Source organism: Anoplopoma fimbria, chromosome 5 (genome assembly GCF_027596085.1).
Source record: "Anoplopoma fimbria isolate UVic2021 breed Golden Eagle Sablefish chromosome 5, Afim_UVic_2022, whole genome shotgun sequence".
NCBI lineage: Eukaryota > Metazoa > Chordata > Actinopteri > Perciformes > Anoplopomatidae > Anoplopoma > Anoplopoma fimbria.
In genome coordinates, this window is record NC_072453.1 from 13,081,709 (window position 1) to 13,108,830 (window position 27,122).

A 27,122-nucleotide genomic window follows, 5' to 3' on the forward strand; every position below is an offset into this window, starting at 1 on the left:
CTACATGAGCACGCAGCTTTTGGCCCGGACCTTTCTAATGGCCGGTTGGTGCTCATGAATCTCAGTCCGGGGCGGTTGCTGGGAAACCCGCTTGAGTCCTCGACGTGAGCCGGCACGTTTGAGCTGAGGCCGATTGATACGGGACACAGATGACAGGGTGGTGACGTGGAAAACGTCACGGACGCTGTTCTCTGAATACTTTGATGTGCACTCTGTGTAGGCCACGGCTCCGATCTGCCTCGCCAAAGCAGTTCCCTAAAAACACCGGGAAATACAGAATATGGGTATGTTAAATAGAAACAGTGAAGTAACAGGTGACAGATTCGGCAGACTATTTGCAAAATTAACAATCATTTTGGGCTGTCTTTCTTGCACCCTGGCAAATGTAAATCTGATATTTAGTCTAATTTTTAGCTCTGGGTTTGGTCACCACCAACTCTTGAGAGAAATATCTGTCTCTTTAGCTGCTATTTCTATTCAAACATTTATCCAGCCCTGTGCTTCAGTTTGTGCTTGTTTGTAGTCCAAAAGAGGGTGACTCACCTGCTGAGTGCTAGTACTTTGAGCTATGACAAACAAATTGTTTGTATGTCTGTGAGAGAGACAGAGGGGTGATATGGTGGAATTGATGCTTTTGCAGTCTAAAATGCCTTAAACAATCTTGAACCTCAGGCATACTGTTGAAAGCCTGAATGTTATTCAATAGAGCCAAAACATTTATCCCTTTTTTTTGTGTGAGTGCATAAATGCTGAGTGTACTTTGAAACACCCTTTTGAAACTTTCTCTAGAAATTCATTATTATCACCAATTGTTACATGAGGTTAGATTAGCCTTACCTCATCTTTTTGTGGATATAAGACCATTGCCCTTCATGTACTGTAAACACTCCCCTCTTAATAAAAGCCTAAGCTCTCAGAAGCATGATAGCTAGCTGGGGCATACAAAAAGCTAAGATCCTCCACACAGCTATGAAATATTCAAGGCCTATCTGTGCAATTGTAAAATCAGAGTGTAAAAGCTCAGCTTATTCCCAGTAGTGGTTATCACCAGCTTTAAATCTGGACCGGTTGAACTTCAATTTTATGCTTACCGGTACTGCAACAACTCTGACTCTGTGCTTCTGTGTATAGAAAGGGGTAACCTAGTTTTTTATTAATTCAACCAATCCTTCTTTAGATCTTATAAGTAGCATTTCTATTTTGTTGCTTTCTCACTTTCTCTTGAGTTTCTCCTTTTCAGTTTCATTATTTTTTAACTGGAGTGTGTCATCAATTGGATTCATCAACTTCCTTGGCAATGACAGATCAACACTGTAACAGTGTGGGTGTTCAGCCATCAGTGTTGGAAGTATTACGTATTGAAGGAGTATCAACAGTCAGACGTGGTAATAATATTCCTCTCTCATGAAAAACATTAAAGGCTTGAGCTGTGCTTCCAGGGAGGCTGCATTATTTTTGCATTAATGGAAACGTTCCAACACTTTGAGTTTCTATTTTGACGCCTTTAAGCCGATTACAGCAGTAGTCACACAGTTTGTATGCGGTTCATTCTGCAGAATGCATTTCCCCTGGGGATCACATCAGTTGGTCAGGTGGGTGAAATGTAAGGGTCCCAGTTTGTGGCTGTTTGTATTGCAGCCCTTTGAATGGGGCCCATTAAGAAAATCTCTATAGCAACACTTTTAAGTACAAATCCATCCATTTTCTGTCTGTGCTCTATTTTCTATCAAGTAGCAGTACAGCAGTACTTTGCTTACATCTTTTTCCACACGAGATAAAGGGATCATTTGCAAAATACTATAAAGCCACTGGACACACAGTTCAGCCTCAGATGCACCCAAAGTGTTTCCCTGTTGGTTGAGCACTCGGTAATTGCTCATTTTGGCAAAATCAGGTAATTATAAAAATGTCAAGTCATTGTTTTCAAACAGTCTCAATGCAGCTAAATTGGAAGTAAACTAGACAAGATATATTTTGGGTGCCTTTGGGAGGTTTATTTAAAATTGTATTTAATTAGGACTGCACAGAAAAGTTACAGTATACATCAAGCCAAACAAAATAAAAGTGTCCTCAGAGTGACGATTTTAGTCGGATTGGATGGGAAAGAAAGACACGGTTTCAAAGTTGAAAATGGTTGCTGTTACAGTTTCAGGAAAACAGCTAGAGTAATCAGAGGTTTGTGTTAATTTGGAGCTAAATATCCAGAGAAAGTAATCTGAGCTTGATGGACCAATTTGATGCCATTACTGTCGGAAAAAATGAGGGCGGTTACCTTTGCTTTGTTAGAGGTATGAGAAAATATTAATATATTGACAAAAGGCTGCCAAGAAGTGTGAATTCACATTTACATGAAAATAGGCCATTGATATTCATGCATGCCACTGTTCATTGCTCCAAGACACAAACAAAACAATTGTATTATCGCACATCCGGCTGTTTGTCTCTATCTTTGTTCAGTCCCGGCTCTTTTAGTCTGCTAGTGTTTACATATTTGTGGAAGTTATGATCTGAAGCAAATGTCATTCTCCCAATTCATTTTTTGTAAGTTTTGTTTACAGTACTGGCACCAGGGAGTAAAGTAATGGATGTCATTTGTCTGGGATGATACTATTACATTTGTACGTCAGTCAGTGTTTCTATAGGCAAATGAAAATCACTGCAGCGGAAAATTACAAAGAACTGTACATTCAAAACCATATCCAATGCATGTTCCAATTATTATAATGTTGAATAAATTAAATCAATACTGTTCAGTTCTTCACACATGCAAAATTAAGTTTGCATTATGAGGATACAGTTGCAGGAACAGCATTTCATTTCAAGCTAGGTTTGACACTGTTGCTGCAAACATATGAAGGGAGATGAGTGGTGTTTTCTCTGCACTCCTCACCTGTTCGTGGGTGACAGGAATGAGTCTGTGTTTGGAAAGCTCTCTCATGACATTGAGGTCCGTCCTCATGTCCAACTTGCAGCCCACCAGCACCACTTTGGCATTGGGACAGAACTCCTGCGTCTCCCCCTGCCACTGTGTATAAACAGACAAATATATCATTGTAAAGAGTCATTGTAAATCAAATATAGGTTGGAATGAGGATAGTAGACAAATATCTCATTTCCATTCTTCCTTCTATTATCCACACTAAAAAAAAAATACAACCCAAACTGTTTTCCCAAACCTGGATGCACAACTTTTGGGAAAATATTATATGTTGTACCATTAAGATTTTCCTTTATTTGGAAAGGGGCCTATTGCAAACCCTGAAAAACGCAGTTTGGGGATAAAGGTATGCATATATTCTTTGCCTATATAACGTGGCAGTGAAAGTCTATATATATCAAACTGGTTTATTTTATCGGTTAAAGTTTAACCTAACATTCCCCTCTTGTGTTTGAAACAATATACATGATGTGTTAGCGACAACATGAGCTCACGAAAGCGAGCTGCTCATGGTCATAAAAGCTGCAAGAAGACAGAGAGAAAGAGAGACCACAGACCTGACTCAAACTATTTAACTTTCTCTCTATCATTGTCTTTCTCTCTGAGACTCTTGTCATAATCTCTTCACACCATGGCACAGACAACCACTTTGAGCATTGCTGCTCCATTTGTTCTCCCTTACAAAGAGATCTTTTCTCCCGGATGCCTGTGTCGCTGCTGTTACGGGCTGCCGTGTGTTGTGCAGTTATGCAGAGTGAGCTGTTGCCTTTCAATGGGCCGCTCCGCCGAACAGTGTGCATGCAACTGGTGAATAGCAGCAATTTAGATGAGTCACAAAGGACCCATGGGAAGAGCAGCTTATTGTTTGTGTAAATTTTAAGAATTGGTAAGAGTGTTGTCCCGGATAAAGAGCAGAATATACAGAGTCGAAGCTGAGTCTGGTGTATAAAAAGGAAAAACATGGCCTCTGGTTATTTTTGATAACTTTGGTGACAATTCAGTTTCCAAATATATATGCAATCCAGGTAACTGCATTTTCAAAAAAATATATAGCAAAACCTAATTTTTGATGGCTGTGCTGTCATTTAGGACACTGATGTCACGTTCTCAGTAATTGTTCTTGGAAGTTCTGGGAGTTTAATGCCCTCTGAGGAATTCAAATTATGTGATTACGCACATATTGCACATGTTGCGTTTTCAAGGCTGACTAATATTTCCGATAGACACCCATTACAGTTCCCCTTAACGATGAATCCTAATGACTTGATGTGACCTCCTTACTTTTCCTCTAGCGCTTCCATGACGTTGACATTTGTGGCTTTAATTGAAATGTCATTTGAATTGAATTGCCATGAAATTTGGAGCAGACATTCATGACAAATATATCATTGTAAAGAGTCATTGTTAATCAAATATAGGTTGGAATGAGGATAGTAGACAAATATCTCATTTCCATTCTTCCTTCTATTATCCACACTAAAAAAAAAATACAACCCAAACTGTTTTCCCAAACCTTGATGCACAACTTTTGGGAAAATATTATATGTTGTACCATTAAGATTTTCCTTTATTTGGAAAGGGGCCTATTGCAAACCCTGAAAAACGCAGTTTGTGGATAAAGGTATGCATATATTTTTTGATCACATGACACTAAAAACCTGTGCAATACAAATACACTGTGCAATTATAGTTATAATAGTTTTTTTTTCTGTCTATAAATATAATATTTCAGTTATTGTTGATTTCTACTGTTTTTTATTGCTTATTTATAATACTTGGGGGTTTTTTTATGTCATTTTCATTTTTCTTTTATCTTGTTTTTCTTTTACTATGTCTCTTGTGTGCACTTTACCCTACGCTGCTGTAATCCTGCAAATTTCCCCGCTGCGGGACTAATAAAGGATTATCTTATCTTATCTTATGTTCCACTCAGTGTAAATTGTAACAACCTTGGTAAACCCTTTCATGTTATATCTAGCACCATCATCAGCTAAACTTTCACTTTATCCAACATTTTGGTTTCAAGACTAACTAATGTAAGCACCCAAAACTGTTAAACTAATATAGTGAACAGGATAGGTAGTGTAAACATTATATTTGTTGAAATGTTAGCAAATGTGCATTTTTAATTAGTGAGCATGCTGATGTTAGCATTTAGCTCAAACCATCGCTTTACCGAAATACTGCCACATTGAGCCACTAGCATGTCTGTAGGCTCTCGAAAATTGCCCCAAAAAATTATTTAAAAGTTAAATTAATATATATAGACTCTGTAATTTTGGTATTTGTAAAATCTCTGGAAATTTTGTTTAAATTCAAGAGTTTTTTTGTGGCCAGTAAAAGATTTCTGAGGTGGGTGAGATGCACTCAAGATAATTTGAACTACTGGCTACAGCTCTTCCACCAGGTTCCTAAGGTCATGTGAAAACATTCGTATGAGTCCTCTGTGCATTTATGTAATGCACAATTGTTATTTATGTTCTCTATTTATAGTGACAGACCCTGGGGTGCTTTGTAGACCCTTTCATCATCAGCCAATGCAATTGTGTGTGTGTCCGTCATCCTCTGCTATATTGCTCGTAGTGTTTGTACAGCTTCTGGCTTTCATATGTACGAGCATGCTTTATGTTGCAGCCTTGAAAGTTGGATATAGAGATGGTCTCATCAAAGCTTTCATAATCCAACATTTCCTTCACAAATAACCTGATACTTCAATGCAAACAGGCAGGGAGATGAAAAGACAGAAAAGAGATGGAAAGCAGGAGATGCAGCGATGCTCATGCACTCCATGTGACAAAGTTATTTAGAAAAGGTGAGAATATGTCGCGGGGTGCAAAGCCAAGGGTTGAAGCGTTAAAAAAGGTGATAGCCTGGTAGAGACTTGGATAACATCTTAGACTGGGTTATGCTAGATGAGAAATCCAATGAGTGTTTGAAGAGAGATTGGACTGAAGAGAACAAAGGATATAAAAAAGGAAAAGGGGAAGTGATAAGGATTCAAGGGGAATTTTTGTAGCTTAGCAGTACTGAGAAAAAATAGTCCTTCCAAGAGGAAAATTGGAGGGCACAAGAATTGGTAAGCGGAAGGCTGTCAAAAATGGCAGAAGAAAAAGTGCTGTGTACTGAAAAAGAGTTATTTGAAAATAGAGGCTTGCAATGCCAGAGTAAATGAAAACAAGACAAGGTGGCACTTAAATCAGATAGAATAAGGATTCCTTTGTTTTGTATCTTAACTTTGAATAAAGTGACCAATCAACATGTCACTTTGGCATCCTGGGCATGCATTGTGAGATCACTTTATTCACCACCATTACTCAGGTCATCTAGTAAGGTCAAAGTTCAAGTTAGTTCTCAAGTGGACCCCCTGTAGGTGTGAGAATTTGTCTAAAATAATAGATGTGTTTTTTTTGTCTTGTATTGATGATGTCATTGATAAATGATGGTGCTGACTGCAGGAATGTCTGGTAACTCAATGGTCAAACGCTCGAAACACATTTGATGTTCACAACACTCAGATGTTCATTAGCGGTTAAAATTAGGATTCATCAATAGCCAAAATGCTACTAGTTTCCAAAAGAAATGTGGAAAATGTTTGCGTTCCATGCAAATTAAATTACTAGAATTATTTTTTCTCTTGTTATAAAACAAGAGATGTACTGTATATAAGTCTGCATTAACAGTAACCTGCATTTAGAAGCAGTAGGCTGCTGTAAAGTGATCTTAGGGTTCAGTGTCTCGCTCAAGGACACTTTGACATGCAGACGGAAGGAGCCAGGGATCGAGCTGCAAACATTGTGAATAAAGAATGACTCCCTCTACCCCCTGAGCCATTTAGCATTTATAATCAATATTTCATAATAACAATGTATCAAATCACAATGTAAAAAGGGCCTCTAGTAGTGATAAACCTACAGATAAGTATCACCAAAGTCTGCAGGTCCCCTCAGCTTTACAGAGCTTTATAGTGAGTTCAGCTTATTGTTTATCTGTGCCTCATTTTTGGACCGCAGTGGGCAGCTGTTTACAATAAAACAAGCCCTAAAAAGCAACTGCAGCCCAAAAAGGCAGACAGACACAGTTAGCAACCAGCAGTTGAATACAGTGGAGCATTTAGCAGCTAAAGATCTAGATATGTGTGAAATAAAAACTAACAAGTTCCACCCTATCAACTTGAAAGGTGACGATATGTCAATGTCACTCACAACTTGTTTCCGTTGACCCCAAGTGGTAGTAATAGGCCAAAAGAACGAGGACTGTATATTTTGTACCCCATTTCCATCTGTGTAGTAGTGCTTTGAAGAAATTCCTTCATGGCCAGTACAGAGAGGAGAATCAATCTGAGCATTAACTCTCTCAGTACACAATGCATGTGGGTTATGTGTTAAGATATACTTGAAAATATCAAAGCTGCTACGATGCTTGCAGTCCTGATAAAAAACAAAATGTAGTTTAAAAAACCATCTCAGCCGTGTAAGGACACGTTCACACTTCCTTTAATGTGACACTGACCTTTTTCAGCACGCTGTCCAGTGTTTCTGGGCGGCTGATGTCGAAGCAGATGAGGACAGCATCTGAGTCAGGATACGCTAACGGCCGCACATTGTCATAGTAGGCTGAACCTGGGGGCGAAAAAAATACATACAGACATCACCAACGTTTCCAGGTGGATTATATGTCATTAAGTTACTTTGCAGAAGAGTTTTATCACAAAGTGAGTCATTACAGAGCACCTTTGGGCGGTAATAACTATGATTAAATGTAATTACCATGAACTGAGCCACTCTGCTGATGACAATGAGTGGGTGTTATTCAGTACTTTCAAAACGAACAGAGGGGCCTCGTCCACAACCCCTGGTCTGTTTGTCTGACAGTCTTGAATAAGCCAGCAGACAGACATGTGACAGTGATATAATGAATGGCTCACACAAAGCGTCACCTGGTATTTCAGAATGGCATGTTTTTTTGCTGGGGGCCCGGGCTGAATTGTGCACTGTGACCTGGGCAAGGGGACACATTCCGATCCAGAGGGGACACCATTCCCTCTCCGTTTCCCTCATTGTCTCCCACGTGTTATTGTCATCGTGCACAGGGCTTTGGCAACTTAACAAAAATGCGTTTGACAGAAAATACCCATAGAACCCAACTGAATCTGAGTTGCTGCCACACAAACAGCACAAACAGATAAGAACACAATTCACACATAAGTTATTTTAAAAAATAACCCAGTTTTGAAGTTAAAAGATACTGAAAGTGTGTATTTTTTCCTCTTGAAAAAAACTTGTTGAGAGCTGTTATATGTCAAAAAAAGAATTTGAGTATTTTTTTTTTACATCAAAAGTACCTTCTCTTCCTGTAGCACAATAGATATTGAATGACTCATCTTGCACTCAGGAATGTAATTGTATATAAAATCAAATGCGACCAACTCACCACACTTCACTGTTAACTTGTTGTCATAGTAGCCAGCAGACACACTTGCTTATGTTCCAATCTCGTGTAGTGGTGGCCGATTTAATTAAATGTGCCACCCTGCATATTGCATTTCAATCACAAATACTGTATATAACATTGCAGAACCTAAAAATGTTCTAACCGCCGTTTCAATGTAACTTAAAAACAAAATTACAGGTTTTTTTTTACAACACCATTCTTGTTTTTTGGACCACCTTTTTTTCTGCTGATGATGATTTGGAATTTAAAATCAAGATAAAAGCACCAAATAATCCTGCACAAATGCCCACGGCATTGGAAAATACAATATACAATATATACATTTAAGTTAATTAATCTTTGAGTTTAATACATGCTGTGTGTTTTTACTTTTACAAACAGCTTACATAAAAATGAGGATTTGTTCATAACCTGTCTAATATATAATAATGGCCAAAACTATGAGAAAAAAGGAAATTTCTTCAAGCCACAAAGTTATTTTAAATTTTGATTACACAACATGTACACCTGGAGGGCCATACACAAGTACAGCATAAGTGCCTAAAAAAGCAGCTAAATTTACCACAATTTATGTCATGCTGTCAAAATCTTGCCCCAAAGCATACCATGTGTTTGTGCATGTGTGTTACTGCGGTCAAAAATGTCAAACTAAAGGCCACAACCATTTTCCCCCTGTCTCTCTGACTAATTCCTGCTCATGGGTTTCACACATGCTCTACTAGCACACACTCTCTCACTTTACCTTTTGTGTCTAGCTCTTACTAGGTACAGATCAAGTCTTGACACAAAATGAGGATGATTAAAGTAATAAAAGGGAAATGGAGCAGGGGTTTGTGGAAGTGTATCCGACAGTCCTCATAAACCCCCCATAGGTCTCCACAGATTCCCCAAACGCTCACTGGCATCAGTGATCCGAAAGCTGTAGCTCAGCTCCATTAAACAGCCCACTGGAGTCGGTCCTCTACAAGTCTAGAAAACAGCCATTTTGAGCCATTTCTATTAGAATGTTACTGATGGTTTTTGTGCCGATGTCATTAGTTAATGCTCCTACAGTAAATGCTCATCCTTTAAGTCTTTGTTTCTGTCTTTGTGTAAAACAACAAGGGATCTTAGTCTCAACCCACCTGAAGCCATACAAACTGTATTTATGAAATACTGCGAGCCTAATCTGGGCAGTAGGATGGGATGCTGTTAAAGAAGTCATTTGCAGAGCTGCTTAGTCAGCACTTTTGCAAGTACACCAGGGCCTATATAGGCTACAGCTATGCAGAGTAAAGCCTTTTGGTAAGCTGTTATCTGTTGAACTTTGACGACTATTCCAAAATACTTTAATAAATGATTTATTTGTCCAGAAACCTATAAGTTATTACACAAACAGAAACAACCAACTGCAGATATTTCCTTTGAATTTATCTATGACTGACTGGTACTTATGGCTGTGTATCAGAATGTTTCCAATTGGGCAAATATCAAGGAAATGCTAATGAGATGTTTGACAAACTTTAAGTAAAGTTTAGAAAAATAAAATATAACTAATTGCATTTTTGATTGGAATATTTTTTTTTTGATTTAAAATAAATTGGCATTAGATTTATTTATGTATTATAAGCTTGCTTAGAGTTAGTGTTAGGAATTTAAACATTATTCCTTCTATTTTGTATAGCTGTGAAAACAACTGTATTTATTCATGTTTTACGCCAAAAACTACAATTTTAAGAGATTTCATTTGAACACGTTATAATTAACATTCACTCAATTGTCATTTTTATATAATTTAGAGCTTGAATGCATCATAATGTACCTCAATGGAACCTCCGTTAACATTAGCTGCTAGCTCGTTTATTTAGCCATGCAGGACTGTGTTGCCCGGCTGCTAACAGCTAATGTTAACTAGCTTTCCTCCTGACGATTTTAACATGGATATGTTGTTCACAATATAGCATTGTTAGGGAAAATATAGGGTGCAAAAGAATGTTGAACCATAGGTGTGTAGTACTAGTTTGCTCATGGACAGACCCGCTTGTGCAGCATTTACAGATCGGGTAGTGAGCGACACATCTTGTTGTTTCTGTGTAGCGAGAAAGCTGATAAATGATATGATAACATGAAACCAGATTGGTACAAAGACCCCATCCTGCATTTTAGGCTGTATGGGAGGCATTTCTGAGACGTGTATCAGTATTGGAGTAACTCTAACCAGTATAGGCAGTTGGTCGGGCTATAATTACAACAATTTAAAGGTACCCTGTAGCGTTTCCTTCTATAAAAAAAACAAAGTTTCTGTTAACATTCAGTGTTACACTGTATAAGGCGCCATGAAGTTGGTTAAATTAACAACACATTTGTCTCATAATTAACGTTAAAACAAGGAATAAATATTAATGATTGTGAAATTACAACTCAAGCTTTTTCTTATATTTTGTTGAGAGAAAAGGTTGAAAAATTGTCAATGATAAAGTGTGCCATCATTTCTTTTCAGTGTTTTTAGTATAAAAACATCAGATACAGACAATTAAGTTTCTCCCAAACTTTTCCCTCAAGCTAAGTGGGAGTAAAAAAAAAAAAAAAGAGCATGGTTGAAAGCTGAATAATAACATCATGAAACTCCATTGTTTTTTAATGCAATTTTAAAAAGCCATTTCACATAACCTCTTTCTACCCTTCTCCATTTTTTCAAGCAGAAATAATGAAGTTGGAAATATATACTCTATTATAAAAGCTAGAGTACATAACAGAGTTAGACAACTACATGATGGTTAATTATCGCAGATAATAAACAGATGTACAAGAACTGTCCAGGGTGCTGATCAGGTAATAAGGTGTCACTGCACCAAGAGAATTTAATCCCCTGCAGGCGTGTAACCAGGGATTCGTCTAACATGGGATCAACATCAGCAGAAACATCTCCCAGTGTTAACTAATGCAGTCCATTAAGACAATGTGAGTTGTTTATTTAGCAGATTGCTTTTCTCTGGTGTACTTAGTAAACTGGAAAAAAAATTCAGCGACAGTAGTTGTTTATTGTTCTGCCAAGTCTTCCTCTGTTCAGTCTACCTAGCCCTGCCAGAATAAACAAGCATGAAGACTCTCCTGAGATTCAAGTCTCTCTGCTCTTGAAACCTTCTCCCCTTCTCATCAGTGGTTCCAAAAACAGATACATCCCAAACCAACTTTGAATGGCTTATTATATAAAGCTATCAAAGGTTTTTGGTTTGTGACATCAACCATCCTGACAACATACAGCAGGTTGTACAGATGCCACAAATGTTTCTTAAAGGAATAGTTAGCCTACATACACGTGTCAATCATTTTGGGAAATTTCATATCAAGAATGGATCGCATGTTTACTATGTAAAAGAGGTTGCTCACAGTGCTGAACTAACAGATAATTACCACTCGACTCCTCAGTTCTCACAGCTCTGAATGTTTTAGTGTCTTCTACTGCTTTGGTGTTCTGGACCGCAACTTAAGTGTTTTTGGTTCAGTCTCACAGCACTCATCAGCATTTTTTAGCCGCAGCCAGCAGCTGTTTGCAGTTTAAAAAGTCCTAATAAACCAACTACACACTACCTCTTCACCACCAAATGGCAAACAAAGTTAGATATTTCCCTCAGGATTTGGTGGGGAACAAAATAAAGCTAAAACATGAGAAAATATTGGAAAAACATCAGGTGGCCAGAAACACAAGTCAAAATAAATGCTAAACTTACTCTGTATGTGTTGGATGTGTAAAACGCCAACTCTAACAAGTTTGTGACACAACTAAAAAATACACAATTTAATGCATAGATGAGATGAGAGTAGTATCAATATTCTCATCTATCACATATTTTCCAAAATGTGGAACTATTCCTTGAATGCTTGTGTCAATTGATTTCAATAAAGGTCTATCATCTGCAGATTATAACTAGTCGTCCTCATTTTGATGCCATTTAGAATTGAGATTATCATACTTTAATATTTTCTTTGTTTTCACCTTGTGAGTCTGTGTGTGAGTCACCATAGTGAAATAAGACACTTACGGTAGCAGGAACTACCACAGAAGCGGTTTTGAGTACTTTGCCAAGTGTTTACATGTCTCTCCGTCTGCGGTTAGATTTTGTCAATCCGATAGTGTCGCAACCATGCAGAATGCAGTCGTTTCACTTTACCAGCTCAAAGATGGTAGTGGTTTGAACAAGGGAGTCAGAAGTATGTGTGTGTGGGGGGGGAAGAAGTTATATGTTTAATACATTTAATATTTACTAAGAAATCATTAATGCTCGTAAATTAATTCAGCTACACTATTCCTCACTAAACTGGTATGAGCATACTCTTGGATAATGGTAATACATTAAAACACACAGACTGCAACCCTCAAAGTTCCATGATGTCAACTAATCCATGTTCAGCACTCGAGCAGCAGCTAATGTGTATTGATCTGTGAGCTTTTTGACCCTCTCTGGGACTTGTAGTATGATGCCCCTCATGGGAAGATTCCTGCTGCTGTTGTTGCAGCAGCACAAAGAAACCTGAGCACATCTGTCTCCGTCTCAAACCCTATGATCAAGAACAAACTCAAAAAGGCACTCACTGCAGTACTGCATGTATTAAACTATCTCAAAGGACTGAGGGTCATTTAAAGAGCTTTTAGCTATTTTACTTAGGTGTTTTCATTAATCATAAAGAATAAAATAGTTCTAATACTCAAGGACGTAACAAATAGCAAGCAGGTGTTTAAGTTTTATTTAAAAGGAGCCAAACGATATGTCAAACATATGTTAGATGCGTGTCTGCAGTACAACGTTTGGCACAGTGATGCACAACAGTCTGGGAAAACAGCAACACCATGCTGTTCCTCCACATGGGGTTGTCATGTGTTTGAGCCGTTACCTTTTTTTCTCTTGTTTGCCTGGTTGCTCGTAACAACAGGTTGGTAAGTGTATACTGTCCATGCCCTCTTGTAATTTTATGTAATCCACTTGTGTGCTGTTTTGATAAATGCATCTCTTAGATTCAGTGGCTGCTTAGAAAGGTTCGCCCTCCCTAAAAGGCTCATGTAATGTTGCCTGAATGATATCTTCTAGGACAGTTACACAAAGTGACTTACAGTAATGTGACAACTGAAGCATAACTACATGCTTTGAAAATGGAAATGCACAAAAGCTGGTATGTAATCCACTTTGATGACATGACACTGGACTGGATTACAGGAGTGGACAGGTTTGATTATCCTGTCCCTGTTATCACCTAAGCACCTTAGTCGTGCCATTTTATGTCAACTGACGTCGATAGTGCACACGGACATCATACAGGAATGGAAATGGTATGAAATGACTGACCCTCTGAGGAGTAGGGCTGCAACTAACAAATACTTTCTTTATCACAGTGCTCTAGAGCTAAAAGTTACATATTCAAATTGCTTTTTATTTTATCTCACCAACAGAACAAAACACAAAGATTCAGTTTACTTATTTATAACACAAGAAAAGCAGCAGAGCCTCACATTTGAGACGCTGTAAATAGAGAATGAACAGTTTGTGTGTTCCTCTTTACAGTAAATTTAATTTATAAAATGTGGAGATTGTGAATCTCTTACCAACTTTTATATAGTTTATTACTATGTCCAGACTGTGTGGGCCTACAAGACACCAGATATAAACACAATCCAGAATCAAATTCATCAATCACTAACAATTACTGCACTGTATATTTTTAATATATGATACATCTGAATGAATAGAAACAAAGTTAAACAACAATTCAAATGTTTCATTGCTTGTACACTAGAATACTTCAGGGTTATGCCAAATAGACACTCTTTAATCATCAGAATATGTTCAATACAGAGAGAAAATATTTATTCAGGACTAAGTGGATTCAGTTAAATAATCATTCTAAACTTTAGACACATGTAACCAGGCTACGGATGAACAGAACAGTATATTCCTACATAATTTACTCACAAAACATTTCCAAAAACTATAAATGTTACACCGTTGACTTTGTTAACACAAACGAGCGATCACATCACATCATGTTCATCCTCATCAACCATTCAGTGACACCTCATGCAGGAGCATCTGCGTTTGTTACGGTTCACTACTCGTTGATTCAGGTTCTTTTCTTTCCTTCATCACCCGTCTTTATATTTCTGACTGTACTGCAAGTTCAGCTTAGAGGAAAGCTTTTTATGAATTTCATTTTCTTGATGAGATTCCTTTAATGAGCCCCACTGGGCAGGTTTCTTAATTATGAAATAAAGGGAGTCATGTTATCTATTCTGTTATATAAGGTAAATCTTGTTGGTGATTTTTTAATGTTCTGGAGATGTTCAGCTTCTCATTTTGTCTGAACCTGTAAAAACTCATTATTAAACATCCGCTGTTGTATTTTTTGGACTAACCGAAATAAATCTATTTCTTTGGTTAGTCAAGCTCAAAGCTGTAAAGTGACTGATAAGAGACTATCAGACTGCATGCTGTATCTTTCAGCATTCACGGCTCTGAGTGATTCAGTAGAAACATAAACACACCTTGAGATGTTTACACAGAAAATCATTATTAATCTTCTCTTACGACATTTCTGTCTGCCAACTTCCATCAAAGCACAGAAATGATCATTAATATTGAAATCATGTTTGTCCCAGTCATGCCCTTCTGCATAAGTAGTGACTTTTTGGGGGGAGGGGGGGTTTCATCCAGGTTTGAATTCATAAAATACATCCAAAGAAGGAATGGCAGTAAAATGTTATGCTACTGATTAATGTATTTTGTCTACAATCACCAGAAAATATAGGTAATACCTCCCACAGAGATGAAGCATTACTGCGTCACACTCATGCTGTGTGAACTGTGGAGACAATAAGTCTGCCTGGTAAATAACAGAAGAGAATTCAGCCTGTTTGATGATTATCATACAGTAATAGAGTACACTCAGTAGAAACACATGCACGCTCAGCGTGGATAATCAGTCAGCGACTATGTATAAACACTTTGAGACACCCTGCAGAGCCAACACTGTGCCGCTCCGGCTTTAATTCTTTCTCTGCACATAATTGCATTTAAATTTCACATTATTTTAACTAAAAAGTGTTATGCCTGATATATATTTCTCCATTCCTAAATTTTGTTTGCTATGCCATCCATTGAGCGAGAGTGATCAGATCACACAATGGATTTCTGACAAATGTTTCAATTAACATATACAATAAGACTATTAATCTTATTTGAGGTAAGTGAGATAGTAACGAGTGATGTCTCAGTAGACCTTAACCTTACAGTGAAAGGGGCACTCAGTTTACTAGTTATGTGGAGTACTACTCAGCCTGTAAAAACATTTGTATAATATCTTCTGTGGCTCTGGAGAAGCTTTGTCACGTTTGAAAAAAATAAAATAATGCCTTGTCATCCAGGTTATCTTGGCTTGGACATGGAGAGTACAAATATGTAGAAAGAGAATTCCTGCAAGACAAACTGTCCGTTTAAAGTTAAAGAAGTGGCCTTTTGCAAGAGCAAAACTATGCTATTCAGTTGCATTGTGGGGAATGTGGGATCCAGTCTGTTTGGGGTTTTTAGTCAGATATCGACCTCCTCTGCTTTCCTTTCCATTTAGTCTCACCCCAAACTTTATGGAAGTGCATTACTAAATCATTAGAATTGCGTTTTATATTATAACAGCAACATAACATAGCCTAGTGAGGAGGCTATGTTAAAACGACTTATTAGGTTTTGCTGGAGCTTTCAACCCTATCTCATGGTCTTCATCAGAGAGTGACATTTGCATTACATTCGTCATGGAGATGGCACAATTGTAACAAACTACAGTAAGTTTAAAACGTAGGTCTCAGGTGGTCTTACATGAATACTGTGAGATGCAGTTGAAAGCTCCTCGAAAAGCCACTTATTGGACCTTGAGTTAAGATACTCTATTTGACACATTTTGCATGTGATTTAATGTAGGAATTCATATTGACCACACCCAAGTTGACAGCCTGGTTTCCCTTTATTTGACCTATGCATTCACATAAGGGGCATTATATGCTGTAGATGACTGCAAAATTTAATGTAAAATTCTCATCGGAAAAGTTATATGACATTACAGGATATTATTATTTCTGTCATGTTTATCCTCCTGAATGATAAATAATACAATTTACACATTTACAATGTGATTATAATATGATAAACTTGAGCAAATGCAAAATGTTACCAGTCGATTTAACAACAACACGCTCATAAATCTCAAGAGGATAAGTGCTTCAAAAATTTTGATTTAACCTCATGGTGAAATTAAGCGTTTTAGCTGTTCATAAATCATGGATTATTGTAACTGGAATATGCTGTGATAACTCCTCTGCCCAAATACCAAACAATAGTCTGAAAAGCAGTGTGGATGAAAGATTGATGCTGGTGCTGCCAGTCACATAAGGAGGCAAACAGTCTTTGCACAATGTTCTTGTCGGCAGTATGACAACAGATTTGGATTTTCCATACCACACAAACATGTTTTTTTGGTAACTAGAATCTCTGATTATGACATTGATGAGGACAATCGATGTTTAAATATTCACTAAAACAGATATTTATCACTGGACAGATATTTTATCTTTATTTTATTCTGTATATTGTGTATTGATCTTTCGCGAAGACTTTTGAAGGATAAAACCAAAATATCAAACTGATACATTGAAAACTTAATAAAAAAGATAAAGATGGAAGCTAAAGCCTAGATGTGCTTACACTAATGATGTGCTTACATACTCTGCTAATGTTAGAGTCCAGGTTTTACAACAGCAAAACTATATCAAAACATCCTTTCACAAACTCGAGCAGAATATAATTCATGATTTATATCAAGATGTATGCTCAGTAACATACATGCATTTTCACCAAAATTATTCTGCCAATACCGTCTCAGGCACGACCAGTTACCACAAATGGTCATTTTCAGGTTGACGTATTAGAATAAGGTATTTAAGTCAAGTTTATTTCATTTTTACTGAGACTAGTAACTGAATACCAGGCTGGATTTCAGTGAAAAAATATATACGTGATGTTCTTGCATGTTTCTAGTTCAGATAGCACAGAGGGAGAGCGCTGCCAGTGAGCAGAGTTTTTCCTGAAATCAGCAGAAATCCTGCAGGATTCCTTCAAATGAATGACAGGGGGACATCTGGGCACATCCCCATCACATTAAAGCTCCCTGGTCCTGTTGTGATTTTATATGCTGTCTGAGAAGCCTTATGTTCCTTTGTGCAGTGCTGATTCTGATGTTCAAACCCAGTGAACACATGAAGCTCTCATCCATACATCTTGTTTATTTTGCATCGGCAATCTACGTGCTTTGGAGCAAGCTTTTAAAGGCCATACAGCCAATAGGGAAATAAAGAGTCCATTTTTATAATTATAATAGACGTATGACATTATTATTAAATCTACAAAAGAAAGCAACAATATATTACAAACTGCTTACACGTATTACATAGAATTTTAGATTTATGATACAGTAACTCTGTTAAAAACATTTATGTCAGACAATTATAATGGTTTACATCAAATTTAAATTTCTGTAAATATTGTGTCAGTCTTGTTAGTTCAGTTCACTAAATTTGCCTATTATATATTTGTCAATCTTTGAAAATGTATCATGCTCCAAGTCACAGTTTTACTACAAAGCTGTTTATAAACTAAAGCTGTGATCAGCCAGGAGTACCAATAGACCTAACACCATGTGTTGCAATTCAAAATTTGTAAAAACAAATTGGGTTGTGAAGCACTGAACTACAGTATACGATGTACCATTGAAGGTAACCTTTCTTGAAAAGTAACAATAAATAGACCGTCCATGAGATTGGTTCGTTTTAAATTGTATAGTGGAAATACGGTATATCACAATGCAGTAGAAATAGGGGGCCGTCTCAGTAATGTTGGAGGTTGAATGGAGTGGTCATAGCTATGTCTTGCATTATAGATAAGGGATAGAGGGGGTCTTAAGTGGATGGATAGACTCCTTGAGTGCCCTTGTGTGCTTTTGTGTCTCAACAAATTGCCCTACAAAGTCTAATTACTTTTTTTCCAGTCACATAATAATAACAACTGAGCCATTATGGTTTTAAACCACTTTCTAAAACATGATGAATGCATCCTCTAGGTATCTCTACGGCCCGATAACATTTCAAAATGCCTGTGTCCACTATCTTGTTGAAAATATTTTATCGCAATGAAATGGTCAAGCCGACATTTTATTTTACCCTCTTTGGCATCGAAAGAGTTTGAATGAAGTGTGTTTTACAACACCTTATAGCCCCACTGGTGTCTAGATGGGGGTTTAGCCAGTTATGGGTTGTTTTATATAACAAAATACAGCAGTGTTTGTTGCAGAAACACCTTGCGGAGATCTCCACTCTACTGAGTGCACATTTCTAACTAGGCCTGTCGTTTGTCATGGCCTAACTCTTTCTATTCCTTTTAGAACAATTTTCTGTCAAGTTTTAGTAAGCTGACATATTTTTTGAAGTTTAGATGAGATGAAAAGAGATGTTTTTAAAAATGTAACTTGGAAAAGGACTGTTTCTGTTTGGCCAAAGAGTACGGACTTTCTATCAATAGTGCAAACAGATTATGCTTTCCAGCAAAATTATACTGGAAAAATTAACTATTGGCATGAATGAAGATATAAAGTAAAAATGAATGATTAACTACCAGAAAGAGCAACAACAGCTGACAAATAGAATATATGATGTGTTTTGAGAAGAAGGTTAATGGACATTGCAACCCCCCACCCGTCCACTCTAAATGTGAGATACTGTATCTTTGCATGTGATCAATATTTAAACATTACTACACATCATGTTTTGTGGTGTGTCAGGTTTGGTTTCTTATTGTCTTTACATTTTTAATAAAAAACAAATGGCGGAAACAAAACAGCACCTCTTTATCTAAATGAAAATGTTAATCACATTTTTAGAACATGGAAGATGAATGAAGAGAAAATAACTGAATAAGTTGAAAAAGAATCGTAGGCACCAATGAGTGCTGAAACATAACTTTAAGAATAAATACACAAGTCTGTTTGTGTTGATGCTGGAGAGTCTTATACGAAAGTCATATCTAACAGTTAGAATGTTCATCCAGACTTGCTGTCTCTCTTAGACAGACTGCTCAGTTACACATGCACCAGTAGCTGAGAGACGGACCGGGTATCCCTCGGGATTGAGAGCGGAGATGCATCTAGGCCATTGATTTTCAATGTACCCTTGGTCTTCTAATGGGCTGCATGAGCAGAAGAGAACCAGACCAGGGTGACTGGGGCACCGGCTCACAATATGAAAACCTACTGACACTCATTTAGTCCAGCATGCTCTCTCCTAAACATGACTCTTAGCACTTAAAACTCAGCGCTCCACTTTGACACCATATCCCTCTGTCTCTTCGCTGTCTCTATTTATATATTTTACCACTCCTCTAATCTCTCAGAGCACTTACTCATACGCTTACTCACACAAACATACACACCCCTGCACATGTTTAGTACGTAAAAACCCAACAGCACTTGGACTAAAATCCCAGTTACTCCGCTTTTTTGCACTTCTATCCAAAAAGCCTCTGGAAAAACGCTTCAACGCATCAAGCAATTTTCTCAGCTCATTCCTGTCATGGAGCCAGGTGCCACTCACACACAGATGCTCTCTCGTAGCACATCTAGGTAATGCTTTCAAGGAGCCAATGTGTAATTGGGGTCATAAAAGCTGCTCATGAATGGATGATGCATTGTCAAGGCAATCTCATCCACAGACTCTGTGGACCTGGGATGGATGCAACACGGTCTTTAAAGTGCCATAAATGTTTGCACAGAATGTGACAGAAAGAGCAGCATGTGTTTTGTGAGTGAAGGCAAACATCTGTGTGTGTTTAAAAAACTGACATGCTCTTATTGACTTGTCAAGCCCTCGAGGAAGGATCAGAGAAGATTCAGCTAACATGCTTCTGAACAGAAAGTTGCCTGGAGGGCAAAGTTCAAGGCGGCAAACCTCAAGACGTTCCTTTCGTAGCTCACTGTTTCAAGGAGTGATGCTGCAGGTTCAGCCGGTTGCTTTATCGACTGTTACCTCACACTTTCACATTCTCAGTTGTGAAACCTGTATGACTTGTGTTTTTGTAGCAAGAGTATCCTGCAGGCAAAAACTGTTTTTTTGTCGTCTGCTAGCCACAGAGAAACATAAATATAGAGGAGACTTGAATTTATTTGCAGTAAAAATGCGCTGGTTCTTTATGAATCCAGCCAAGACAACGAAACTTCCAACCCTAATTTAAAACCCTGTTATGTGTGTTACAGCATCAAAAACTAAATAAATTAGAATCCTTTTAACATGCAAAACAGATTTATTTGGGGCTACTTGGGGTTAATGGAAATAAATTACATACACAGCTCTAACATATTACCACTTAAATGCAAGGGTTAGTAATGTTACGTATCTTGCGAGAATACGCTAGACATAAAAGATTATCCAACCAAAGAAACTTAGCCCAGTGTTGCCAACTCTTTTCCTGTGAAAGTAGCTAGCTGCACTAGCGTTAGAAATTGCTAAATCCAGCAAGAAGGACGCAAAGTCGCCAACACGGACAGCCTGTCCCTCAGGCCTGCCCCCAAAGCCAGTCCCCCCAATTATTATTATGAACATAAACATATATTTAGGAACGTAATAGGACATGGCTATTGTTAGTACTCACAGCTGTTACAAAATACATGCAGGTTAACAGACAGGTAGGCTGTCTGATCATTCAATTTGGGGTTGAATTAAATTATTTCTGCTACAGCCGGAGATACCGTTTCTTTTTCTTTTTTTTGTCAGGGCATTTGATCTGTTTATTGCTGTCAGAATGTAAAGATAATTTCAACAAATATAGCAAAAAAAAAGTTTAAGGAAAATTTTACTAACCCTAGCTTTAATTTGATATGGCAAATATATTTCATGTCAGGGCTGCCTATTTATAGGCTAAATAATGACAACCTACATGTCATCAGTTTAGAAATACCTCACTCTATGGCTCTCTTTCCCCACATTTAATATATACTAAAAAAAATAACGTGCATTGTGCTTAGCCCAAAAAAACTTGTCTTACAACCTCCATACTTTAATGCTTGACAAGTCATGACATGTGAACTCATAAAGTTAGAAGGTGAACCAGGCCAGGTCAGTTTAATATTATTACACAACATAAAATTACCTTGGATTCTAGAATTGTGATTTTAGGACATATTCATAATCAACCTAAGGGAATTAATTAAGAATGTAAAGGTCACCCCTGGAGTCTGTCTATTAATCAAATCTATGACCTTTTGAGAGCGACATTGGCAAATTGGTAATAATTGACCAGATGCGTGCAGAATTACTCTGAGCACTAAGTCTATTTTTTGCCACAGCCCATAAAGACAGATTAGAGTGAGTCACACTTGGTATTTGAACTGCCAGGACACACCGGGCTAAGGATGGAGGCAGCATGGGATTTTTTAGAGAAAATGAGAAAAAGATTAAGTGAGAAGTGTTGGAGAGACATAAAGACAGATAGAGAGACCGACAAAGAAATTGCAAGCTAAGCTAATCAAGTGCAATAGTGCTGAGAGGGCAGTGCCCCCAATACAGTGTGACTCCTGACCTTGGCTAGTTGGAAACAGAGAGGAGGAGAGCCTGGTGAGGGGTTGGCAGCCTCAGTTATAAAGAATGAATGAAATTAAAGAAAGGGAGAGAAAAGTGCAGAGAAGGGAGAGTCAAGTCATGGAAACTGTGTTATACTGTAGCATAAGAGGTCGGCTGGGATCAGGTTTTTGTAAGTTCAGTCTTGTTATTTATTTTTATTCGGAGACCAAATGTCCCTCACTACGCACAACTGCTGTGTCAGCGCTATCAACACGGCTTGCAAATTGAGACTAATTAGTTTTTTGTTTTATGGTCAATTGCCTTTTGATGACTCCATGAGGCAAATTGCACTTTCAAATGTTGCAGAGGCTTCTTACAAAGGAGAATTTGACTTATTACTTAAGTAATTTGTTATGAGCAGAAGAAATATTTTTTTTGTTCATTTCAAAGTGTTTCCCAACAGGCTTTCGATTTCAAACACACTTTTTTTTTCCTGCACCATAAAGCACAGAACTGTACAAAAAGGAAACTCATTTGAAATACAAAATAAAGTAAAGCGGGTTAGTGTTTGATTGATGGATTTTGGGAAGAAATATTCTGGGGCAGGGAGAAAAACTGTTGTGTTCAGAAGCAAACCATGAGTGAGAAAACTTTTTGGGCTTATGCGCCAGGTGAGCAATTTACATTGGAATAAATGGCCGCTATTGCTACTGATTGGTTTGGGAAATCTCCAAAACAGAATTGGCAAACATGAGCACTGTGTGTCAGACTGAGAAATCAAGTGAAACAAAAGGGCAATTCAGTCTGATTTTCAGGCTTGGGCAGAGTGTCATTTCAGGGCTGGCACCACAGGCCCTCAGGGGCCTGGAAACTTCCAGATTCACCATTTGGCAATTTTGGTCATATTATTATTTGAAAATGAGTTTGCTAATATTGTATGCTCCGCTAAATCACAATATAAACTGGAATATTAGAGGCCTTTAGGTGACACCAGCATTATTACCTCATAGGCCTTGTCTTGTAGGAGGGAGTAATATCTAGTTTTAAAGCCTTTATTGGTTTGGTTTATATTGTGTTTAAATTATGATATTTTTTAATTAAATTCATTAAATCAAAATAATATTGCTGTTTTTTTAATTGCTTACTAATATATACACAATGCATACACAGTGGGAGAAAGGTGAGTTTGGTTTGTCAACTGTGTTTTTCATGAAAGCACTTTGAAACTCATCTTGACTAATATTGTTCTGTCTCTCGATCTTGACTCAGCATACAACCCCGCATGAAACACAGAAAATGAAAGAGATGAGAGTGGCAGAAAGATTGAGAGAATAATGAAGGGAAACAAATACATACACGGAGTACACCGAGGGAGGAAATTAGTTTGGCAAGAAGACAGAAAAAAAAAAAAAGAAATAGAGTTTAACCTCCGAGGCAGGGGGTCTAGAAGCAAGCATGTAAGGGTGTAGAGGAAGGAGGCAAGAGGTTGTGAAGGCAGTGGGTGGTGAAGCGAGATAAAGAATGAAGGAGACAGGGGGCAAGTGTTCGGTCACACAGCAAGTGCCTGATTAATTAAATCCACTGTTTGTTTCTGCACATTGGGCGAGCAGCTCGGAGGCTCGTTCTGGCACCTTGCCTAACACTCTCACAACACTCCTTATCTTCTCATCCTTCCTTCTCTAATCTGTTATCCTCATAGGAGCTTTGGCATTTTATCAGAAAATTGTGATGACTCTCTGTTCTTTTAACATCTGTATTTGCACCTGTTGATTCTCTGAAGCTACTGATGACAAATCCGTTCAGTTAAAAGGCACTTTTGAAATTAATTTGACATTCAGTTGGTACCAGTAATTTGTTGCAAAAATGATATATTAAACTGTTATGATATTTTATGATGAAAACACAACAGATTTTTATATCATGCATGTTTGATGACTCAGTTTCAGCCACCGCCTTGTTACAGGGTCATGATGCTATCGTATCGTTGTGACTAAATCTGTCCGGTTCAGATGTATAAACACCAACACAACACACACACACACACACACACACACACACACACACACACACACACACACACACACACACACACACACACACACACACACACACACACACACACACACTCTCAGAGACTCAAAAGGTGAAAACAATACCAGCTACACACTGTCAGGGCTGGCAATAAACAGGCTAGCTGCAATAAAGTAAGTAAGTGTATTTTCCAAAGTGATGACTACTAAGGTCTTTTCTTTACCTTTATATCTACAAATTTCAGTACAATATTCTAGCATATACTTGAAAACTTCTTATTTATTACTGCTTTATAATCCGTAAAAAGCTATGAATAAATATAGTATTTGGGCTGCCAGGTTGTAAAAAATCAATTTGGCTGGTTGGTATCCTCCTATAAAACCTTTATAAAGTATTTCTTATTAAACACTTTTTACATTTTCGGTTTCACAGGGGCTCAGGCTCACATAGAAATAGATATTTGTTAAATGGAGAAATGGAGAAGGCTTAGGGAAGCTTTGATGACTAAACAGTTTCCCTCTTATTCACACCGATACAGGTATTCACACCTGGGATAGCTATGTCTGCTATGTTCAGCCTCTATTGTTGCAGGAGGACGCCATTATTATGACATAATAGGGTGAATAGCACACCATTCACACAAAAAGATGAATTGAAATAGTTTTGTGTGGTGGAGTAAATTACTGTTTAAGCATTCCTTTAGTGTAATTGTTATCCACCACACAGCTCAGTGTGTGTGTGTGTGTGTGTGTGTGTGTGTGTGTGTGTGTGTGTGTGTGTGTGTGTGTGTGTGTGTGTGTGTGTGTGTGTGTGTGTGTGTGTGTGTGTGTGTGAGAGAGAGAAACAACCAGCAATTTCAGAGGGTGTTGTTCAAACACCGTGGAGTGGCCTCACCCACTGAGAACCAACAGGCAGCACCAGCCTCAGCAGCAGCAGCTCTTAATCTCCAGCTTGTCTAGCTGGTCTTTCTGTACGTCTGCCTGGGTGGAGGTTAATGGAACGCTGTGCTTTAATGCTGCTCTCTGTAGTTGTGTGAGAACAAGTTTTTGGGTGTCGTTGAAATGAAATGCGAAAGGGCCTGAAGGCTGACAAAGGGAAAAGATTCGCTTACATCTGAAATAATCTGACTGTTCAAGCTCCACAAACTCTCAGCTGTTTGAAGTCTAGTCTCCAATAATGTAAAATAACTTTCAGCTGTGGACTAAAAATCCACATTGTGGCATCAGTCCTCCTCACATATTAGAGTTATATTCTTAGTTTTGACCAGATGGCACTATGATTGGACAAACAACTCTGCTATGAACTATTTATTAACTCAAAATAACAAAATCCACTTGTTTTAACTTTGAAAAACCTGCCACCTTGCATGAATGTGCCCATGTTGTCAAACTGTAACTGTAATAAAGTAATTTTAAAGTGTTCATAAGAAAGTATTATGCTGTGACAGCTTCTTGGTGCAGGCATATGTTAAATGACAAGTTGTTTATCCACTCCTAGAGCTGATATAACTCCGAAGCGGCTGTTTAAATTAATTCTAAAGTGGATGACAGGACCGAAAGTTACAGAAACACTTTATGCAGATCTGTGATTGCTAATAATGAATCTACATTGAATTTAACATAATAAAAGTGTCATTCAGTACTCCCAACAGATTATCCTGACACAGTCTTAGTGGTTGTTGATGTTTCTGGCCCACAGCCTGGATAGATGTTGTTGAACGCTCCAAAGAGTCAGCTGTTAGAGTAATGTCTTCCAGGGCCAATGACGCGGCACACCTCTCATCATCACATTGGCATGATAATCCTGCCACACAAAGGGGTGAAACCAAACCCAACTGCGTCTTACCTGAAGTGTCCCACATGTTGAGCTCGATCCTCTGTTTTTCGATCTCGAAGCTGGCTGTGTAATTCTCAAACACCGTGGGAACATAATTCTGAAAAGAGACACGTGTGGCCAAAATTAGATGAAAGCTCACAGGGGTTCTGTGTACATTGTGAAATTCAATTTAGATAATGTTAGAATGTGTAGTCCGTGTGTAAAGTAGATGAGGCTTATTCTGAGTTTTGACCTATTTCCAAGCTTTGATTTCATTATCCGAAATAGTTCAAGAGTTTCGGTTCACAAATAAGCACTTGTAACAAGAACAGAGGACATTTTACTCTGTCTTCTACTTTTGGATAAAATACAAAAATACATAAATGCAAATTAATCATATTTCCCATTGTTTTTAATATATTGTCATAAATACACAAAACCACAATGCAGATATTATTTATTTAATCAAAATGCCCCTTGATATTGCCCCAAATGTCCATTGCCCATTCAACACTTAATTGCAAAATATTTAGGGTCCAAGTGTTTAGTCTTTTTTTGTACCTCATAACTTCCTGATAACTTATTTGTATATATTTTAGATCATTTTGTTAATTGTTTTGTCTTAACATCATTAGACATTTAGAGTTGTTAGTCCCACATGAAAACATTGTAATTGTACATTTAATTATTCGCATGTTGCGCACAATCTGGAAAGACAGGTGTGGATTCAGTGTGCTGGTGAGAGGCAGCTCAGCTCACTGGTTGTGTCTGTGGTCAAACCACTGATGTTTCTGTATTTACTGACAATCTGCTGATGCTCACGACGTGCAAAGCGGACAGTGTCCAGATTTCTGTGTCTGAAGCCTGAAAAATGTAATTATTTAATCTGTTTTGACCAAGCTAAATAAATAACATTGTAAAGACAGACATAAAAAAGACATTAAAAAAATCACCCATGGGCATGGCAGTGTCTCATTTAAATGACATTAACAAGAAAGGAGTAAACCACTATTAGAATAAATACATGTGAATAACATATTGTGTGAGATGATCAGAGATGATATCAGCAGGTTTTTTAGATTTCACTGGAAATGTCCGTCTGGATGGAGACTTTCAGGGACTTTACTCATGTGTTTATGTTTATGAAATACTCTCTCTTACCTCTGGATACGAATCTTTGGCAAAAACGTGAAGGAGAGCAGTCTTGCCAACCTGCGTATCACCGACCACCACGACCTTACAGCGCAGTAATCCCTTATTGCTCTCCAT

The 27,122-nt window shown here is 37.8% G+C and overlaps 1 protein-coding gene across 1 annotated transcript; it reads right to left on the reverse strand.

Moving 5' to 3' along the window:
• On the reverse strand, positions 1–27,122 carry LOC129091616 (rho-related GTP-binding protein RhoN-like). Its single transcript, XM_054599305.1, has 5 exons — positions 27,015–27,122; positions 25,884–25,971; positions 7,448–7,557; positions 2,891–3,025; positions 1–255 (listed from the first exon to the last, which is right to left on the reverse strand). The coding sequence occupies exons 1-5, from the start codon at positions 27,120–27,122 to the stop codon at positions 1–3; spliced, it is 696 nt and encodes a 231-aa protein (XP_054455280.1).

Excerpts from the sequence above, each read along its gene's own strand:
- LOC129091616 (XM_054599305.1), bottom strand. The coding sequence starts at position 27,122 with ATGGAGAGCAATAAGGGATTACTGCGCTGTAAGGTCGTGGTGGTCGGT. Across the intron at positions 7,558-25,883 it reads CAACATGTGGGACACTTCAG|GTTCAGCCTACTATGACAAT; the intron begins GTAAGACGCAGT and ends TTTCGCCCCCAG. Across the intron at positions 3,026-7,447 it reads TGGACAGCGTGCTGAAAAAG|TGGCAGGGGGAGACGCAGGA; the intron begins GTCAGTGTCACA and ends GTTTATACACAG.